Source organism: Cajanus cajan, chromosome 4 (genome assembly GCF_000230855.2).
Source record: "Cajanus cajan strain Asha chromosome 4, NIPB_CcT2T_4, whole genome shotgun sequence".
Taxonomy (NCBI): domain Eukaryota; kingdom Viridiplantae; phylum Streptophyta; class Magnoliopsida; order Fabales; family Fabaceae; genus Cajanus; species Cajanus cajan.
In genome coordinates this window covers 72645353-72653172 of record NC_138520.1, presented here as the reverse complement: position 1 = coordinate 72653172, position 7820 = coordinate 72645353, and the positions used below count along the sequence as shown (strand labels likewise).

At 29.5% G+C, this 7820-nt stretch overlaps 1 protein-coding gene across 1 annotated transcript; it reads left to right on the top strand.

Annotated features, from left to right (window-relative positions):
* Positions 1-5033: 5033 nt before the first annotated feature.
* Positions 5034-6423, top strand: LOC109788763 (AT-hook motif nuclear-localized protein 23). The gene is given in 3 exon segments (XM_083073006.1): positions 5034-5059; positions 5061-5148; positions 5305-6423. Coding segments are annotated over 3 exon segments (927 nt in total). The 5' UTR covers positions 5034-5045; the 3' UTR covers positions 6130-6423.
* The last annotated feature ends 1397 nt before the right edge of the window (positions 6424-7820 follow it).

Below are 7820 nucleotides of genomic sequence, written 5' to 3'. Positions count from 1 at the left end.
AACTAGTATAATTTTTACTAAGTGTTACACTACTCAATAACTTTATATTAAATGTGAATTTTATAAATCTAACCGTTAGATTAAAAATTCATATCAGTTTATATGTGTATATCAAATTTTGTTAAAATTGAACAACAACTTGAGAGTAATCAAAGTGTTCATATTTTAGTATATTTTGAAATAAATATATTACGTCAATTTTGTTTTATAAGAATGAAGTATCAAATCATCTTGGATTAATATAAAATTTTGTATATATGATCTAATAATAAATAATTTTCAATCTAACGGTTAGATTTACAAAATTCATATTTAATATAAAGTTATTGAGCGATGTAACACTTAGTAAAATTTATACCGGTGTCGTTTGAACCTCCTCTTATATCGACCGACTATTATAATGTCATCCGAGTAAGTTTCACCTCAACATCTCAAACTCTAGAGAATATAAATAGATGTATATATACGTTAATTTGTTAAGTCATATGCTTCTTAAAAATGAATATTTATTTGAAGTCTCTTGAAAACTCAAAAAAAAAAAAACAAGTAAATTGTCTTTCCTTATTCTTGTTTGCGATAATATGAGGATATGAAAAATTCTTATAGGAGGAGCTTTCGTAATCGGCTTGCACTCTCTCACAAGTTGACTCTTTGTCTTTTTCTCTCTAGGTTGCCGCCTATCGACCATCTTTTCTTTTACGCTCATAGTCTCAAGTCTCTTTTTCTACTTTTCCCCTTATTTTTTCTCCTTCATCTTTGAATTTAACCACTTTCTCCTTTTTTTCTTCTCACTATACCCACAACACCATACTCCTTACCACGCTATATAATTTCCTTTTGAATTTGGTTCGGTGTTAGTCATGAAGTTTTCCATAGATTTCTTCGTCACTTGTTTGGCAAGTTGTCCCAATCACTACAACACAAATGGTATTTAGCAACATTAAAAAAATGTTACTTAATTATATATAAATGTTACTAATTTATTTTAGCAACATATTATCAAATGTTGTATATAGTTCATATTGCTAAAGACTTTTAGTAACATTTTTGCATAATTAGGTAACATTTTTCAAATGTTATCAAAGTAGTATTTTTGTAACATTTTAATAATTTTTTTGTAACATTTTAATGATGTTGCCAAGATTTTGTTAATCTTATAAAATAATAATTAATTTTAATTTAAATATTACTATCAATTATTATATTTCTATGTCTCCTAAACTTCTAGGAATTAGGGAAAGACATTTTTATTTAGTCACCACTAATTGTATATAGAATATCAAATTTTATTTATCTTAAATATAATTATATGAGTATATATACTCTTTATGAGTCATTAATCTATTCGATGTAGGATTTTAATTATGGGTTACAATTAGATATAAGAGAAATATATTTTTTTACTCGATGTGAGACTTTGATTTTAGAAGTAATTATAGTAACATTTTTCAAAAAAATGTTGCAAAATAACTTATGTAAATTTTTTTTACTCGATGTGAGACTTTGATTTTGAAAACAATTGAAAAGAATAATATTGAAATACAAAATATTACTCTATCTATAATAACATTTTTAAAAAAATGTTACAAAATAACATATTTATATAATATATAGTAACATTTTAACAAATGTAAACAAGAAAATGTTGCTAAAGGATTAAAATCTAGTAGTATGTACCTTCAAGTTCTTGATTGAAACTTCCATGCTCTTGTAGTTAGACATTGAAACTTGCATAAATTGATGGTCAAAGAATCCTCCAACTTAGTTTGATGGTCATACAAGTTGGGTTGCTATGATTGGTGAAGGTCTATTTGAGAATCCAACTTCATATTGATTTCACCCCATACTAGGGTGAGGTTGCCATTCACCTTTATTGAAATTGTAACTTCAAATCCCGCTGCAATTTACAATCATTGTTAGATATATTTTCAATTAATACCACAGCTTCAACCAGTGTCCTTGATTTCCTCCAGCTATGTTTGTGCATTCATTTTCTGAGTCCAAAAATAAATGATCAACCGAGACCGTTACTCGCATACAATGAAATCTCAAGACACTAAAGCAGACAAGTGAGCACAAGACAATTTAAATAAACAAAAATTGAACATAAAATAAAAGAAAATTAAACCTAAGATAGTAATAAAATTAAAATTTTCTAAAGTATTGATACACAAGTTCTTAACAATGGTGCCATTAACTTGTTAGAATTTTGATAAATATATTGCGTAAATAATAACTTGATAAGACCAAATGTTGTTTTTCCAAGAGACTTGCGTAAAACCATGAAAGAAGAAGACGGAGACAATGGTAATTCATTTTCTGGATTTTCTTTGGGATGAAAATGATGAAAGAAGAAGAAATACAATCAAAATCTTATACATGAGTTAAATAATTCCACTATTCATTTTATCTACTAATTGATCAACTCCTAATAGTTTTTGATGAAAATGAATCCATCAAGCTGCTTTAATGGGAAGTTTGTTTAAACTTAAAATAAGTTATTATGAAAAAAAATGTTTTTTAAAAAGTAATATTTTAAGAAATTGATAAAAAAAAATTGTTTCTTGAAAAATAATTGTTTGTTTTTAACACATAAAAAAAAGTAAAATATTTAGTTATTTTATTAAAAAAAATATTTTTAAGATAAATTTAAACAAACTGCATGCCCAATATTATTTCCTTTACAACCTTGTACCATTTCTTTAATTTTCTTCAAATTAAATTTTGTTCTCTCATTGAATATATCAACTTTAATCATCTATAAAAATATATAAAGAAAATACTTTTCTTTATAACTATTTTTTTGTTTCCGTTTTTAAATGTACCTTTTTATCCCTTATTTATCTCCTCATTTTATTCTAAAATCTAAAATGAATTAATCTAACCTATCTTACTCTTCCATTGTCTTTTATTTTTTATTTAATTTTTTGTTATCTCGTTATTGTACTTTATCATTTCATATTTCTCACCCTCTTTAAATAATTATTCATTTCATGATTTTTTATTGTTTTATTTTAATTTTTTAAGAAATATTGAGGCACAAAGTCCCTCTTTTTTACTTTAATCTACTTTAATGGGATTCAAAAGATTTGGTTGCTTAATATGTTATTTAAGAAGAAAAAAAAATACACTAATATACCTCCTTGAGCTATTTTTTTTATACATATTACATGTATCTTTTATTAGTTAGTTAATTAAGCTATATATTTTGTTTTTCGATTAATTTAAACTTGAGATGATTGATTCTTGTCCCACACGCACTTGTTGGTAGCCCGAGCTACATAAGTAGAGTGTTGAAATCTAATTATTCCCCCTCCTCACCTTTAAACATGCGAAAGTATCTTATATTGGCATATCCTTCTTTAATTCATTTTGCTCTTAATTTTTTTGTACAAAAGGTTCTCCTTCAGTTTTGCATTTTGCCACAGTTAAACCAATAAATATTTTTCATTTCCTTAATTTAATTTGTAATACTTTTTTTGTTTTGCCTTCACATCTAAAAGTTATATGACATATGTTAGCCTCCTAATTTTTATACCCAAATTTCTAAATGAGTCCGAGTTTTGAATTCCCATACAATAGGCTTTGATTCACCCAAAATTTTCATTTTATATTCTAATGTATGAAAGTCAATAGTAAATATTTAAAATTAGTTGTTGATAATAGTTTCAAAAGGAGAGGGAGAATAATAAAAAGTTTATTCTCATTAAAAATAGACTAAATTATATCTTACACATTAATGTTTTGAAAAAGAATAATATAATTTATCAAATTAAATGAGGAAACAATGTATATAATTTGACAGAGAAAAGTGTAAGTTAGCCAATTTTGAAAAATATTTAACATGTATAAATAAACATTAATTGTAAAGTTATTTGTTAATAAACTAATACCGAATTTCTAATTGCTATATAAAAAATTTCGAGGAAGAATATAAGAAATTTATAAGCGTAAAATTAACAAATCATAAAGCTGGTCGGGCACGATGCTAATGAATCTAGATTAGTTTTGATTAAACTCTATCAAAACATACACAATCTAATCTAAGCAGAGGGTTTTGACTTATCTCATTCAATTATCAAACCTATATATGTATTAAAGAAATTAATCAGTAATTAATAATTCCAATGACGGCTAAAAAGAAACATTTATTTTTAAGGAGGCAAACAATAAAAAAGAACCATCTGAATTTTATTTAGGGAAACAGACAATTAAAGTTCACTCAATAGACAAAAATATACTTTATGTGAATAATTTTTTTTTCTTTTCCTTCTTATCCATTTTCCCTCTCTCTTTTACTGTATTTTTTTTTTCTTTTTAGCGGCGAGCTTTTATGTAGGTCAAGGCTAATAAACTATATGAATATATATTGGACCGACTGTGTCTTGTGCCTACTACAAATATTAAAAACTTTTTGAATTTCAAATACATGTAAAATAAATTAATCTTAGCTCCCACAAGTGCATTTTTTTATCAATATTAAAACACACACAACACACAAGTGCATTTAAATTTCACAACTTGTGTTAATTTATTTTTGCCAGCTGGTGTGTGAAAACAAATGACAAGGCATCTAGAGGAAAATTTCAACCCTAACAAAATATATAGGAAGAGGTATTGCACGTCGAGTCAAAACCTCTTGAAATAAGTCAAAAGACTGTTATAAACTGATCAAGGACAATTTGTAACCCTTGTGTCAACAAGCCTATATGTTCATTGATGAATGAAAGAAAAAAAAAACAATATTTTTTGTAATATAAAGTAATTGTTCAACATGTGCAAGAATTACTTATTAGCTAAGGGTTCAAATATTTTAGGTTTTCTCTTTATCGAAAGGTAACCTAGGTTTCCTAAACAATCATCTAACCTCTCTCTCTCTCACCCACTCCCACACATCCTCCAAAGATATAGACACAACATTTTAACTTCACCCCATGATTTAAAAACTTTATAAATGTGGTTTTCAAAGAAATCAATAAAATAAGTACATAGTTTAATCCCATGATCATTATTTTATTCTTCCGTATACTTTTCTGGTTGTGAGAATGGCTGCAGTTGCCCACTTTATTTGTCTCTCTCTTTCCCTTCCAACCTCATCCCATTCCGTTTTCTCTGCAGTACTCAATTGATCCCTTTGTTTTTCTATTCGTTCTGAGGTTTGAATCATTGGGCACTCCTAATACTTCTTTTTAAATTCCCTGTGCATAATTTAATTGTTCATGTTACTATTCTAATTAAACTTCTCTTATTTTAATTGCTCCAATTTTTTTATTTCCTTTTGTTTTTCTGTTTACACTTCTTTAGAGCTTTGTGTGTATGGCCGGCATAGACTTGGGTTCAGCATCACATTTTGTTCATCATCGCCTTCAACGCCCTGACCTTGAAGATGATGAGAACCAACAAGACCAAGACAACAACGTTAACACTCACGAAGGGCTTGACCTAGTTACACCAAATCCAGGTCCTGGTGATGTTGTTGGTCGCAGGCCTAGAGGAAGACCTCCAGGTTCAAAGAACAAGCCAAAACCACCTGTTATCATCACAAGAGAGAGTGCAAACACGCTTAGGGCTCACATCCTTGAAGTCAGTAGTGGCTGTGATGTGTTTGACTCGGTCGCCACCTATGCAAGGAAGCGACAGAGAGGGATCTGTGTTCTCAGTGGAAGTGGCACCGTGACTAACGTGACGTTACGGCAGCCGGCCGCAGCCGGTGCCGTCGTCACACTACACGGGAGATTTGAGATCCTGTCCTTATCAGGATCTTTCCTCCCACCACCAGCTCCACCAGGTGCTACAAGTTTGACCGTGTTCCTTGGTGGAGGACAGGGTCAAGTGGTGGGAGGAAATGTTGTTGGTCCATTGGTAGCTTCTGGACCTGTTATTGTTATTGCTTCATCTTTTACTAATGTGGCATACGAGAGGTTGCCCTTGGATGAAGATGAATCTATGCATATGCAACAAGGGCAGTCATCTGCTGGAGGTGGTAGTGGTGGCAGCGGTGGTGGAGTTAGTAATAACTCTTTTCCGGACCCGTCTTCTGGACTTCCATTCTTCAATTTGCCCCTAAACATGCCTCAGTTACCTGTTGATGGTTGGGCTGGGAACTCCGGTGGAAGGCAATCTTACTGATCCAATTAGTTTGGGGCACAAAGGTGAGAAGTTGAATTGATCACATATATATTGCTCTCTCTAAATTTCCTTCTTTCCTTTGAATTGTTTGTGAAGAAGTACTGATTTTTCTATTGAAGACTCATTTTGTTTGGCTAGGTATGTTTTAAGGACTCAGTTTCTCTAGCTAGGAACAACTGTAAAACGTTTCTTTTGGTTGTTGGAGTTGTTAGACTAGACTGTTGTGCATTAACCTTGAGTTGAATAAATCATAGGCTCAAATCAATAACAAAAATATATATTTTGGACTATGAAGTTCGGTTGTGATGATATTTTGTTTTTCATATAACAATTTCTTTGTTTCCATATTTAGCGTCTGGAGGTCGAACAAATTAAAGTATGGATAGTGTTACTCTAACATGTGAAAACATTATAACAAAAAAAAAAAAAAAAAATCTTGAAGCTATATGGATAACCAATTCGTTCACCAAATAATCAAGACAAGTAGATCATTTGTCTTGTTTGTTGGTATTCTATGGAATAATTTATTAAAGGAATCCTAACATTATTGCATTTGACCAAGTGAAGTTTAGCATCTCTCTCTTATAATTAAGCAACTCCAATCAAACAAGTGGGGGAAAAACTAATTATATTTCTTGATTTCTGTTAATTTCCATTATTTAAAAAGGCCGGTTTTCATGTAGAAGTCGTGTAATAAGTTTAATTAATGTCTTAAAAACATACAATTTTATTAACAAAACAATTTGAAGCTTCTAACCTTATACCTTTTAAACTGTCAATTTTAGGTTCAAAGGAAAGTGGATGAAAGAAAAAAATGGTGAGAGGAAAGGAAAGTGTGATAGATCTCTAAGTGTGTTATAACATTTTTTAGGGCGTTTGTGTTTGGTTTGACAATATATAATGCTTAAAACAAAACCTTGTTAGAAGCTAAATAGATTCGTCTATGCATATTATATTTACTATTATCCAAGGGTTCAAAGCGACAAAATCTGTGCAAGCAACTACTTTACGAAACTAAGAATATTTTGTAGCTTGTCCTACAGTTGATGAGCTAACTTTGATTGCTAGATTGAGTGAACTATAATTAAATTCTTTCGTTTTATACGTAAAACAGATTCCTCAATGTAGGATTTAACCTATTTAAGATTCATCATACCTAACTAGAGTCATGTTTATCCAGAGAATGTCTTAAAAGCATAACATGCTGTAGCTTTGAATAAATACTTGCATCCAACTTTTCCTTCTTGTTTTTCTCCCTGCTAGTTAATGCTTTAAGACATACTCTCAAAGAGCAACAAGGTAATCTTTTAGAGGTTAGCTTAACCATCATGTTTCTATGTTATCCACATAGATGTATATGCTCTTCTCTCACTCTTTTGCACACACTTTTATAGTAAAAAGGAAAAAGGCCAAATTATTACAAATTGCATATGAAGGAAGTAACAAGGAATAATATAGATGAAGAGAAGAGAAATCACCCTTTATTTTTTCTCAAATACTTGATTTGATTTCATGACTTTCTTGATTTTACATGAAAATATATTTCATATACTAATACAAAAGTATTTATAAAAACACTATGTAATGGTCTAAAAGCACATATTGACTATACAATTTATAAATAAAAAAACTATAAATTATTCAATGAATATAAGCATAAGAAAATTAAGTATTATGAATCAAGTTCTTAT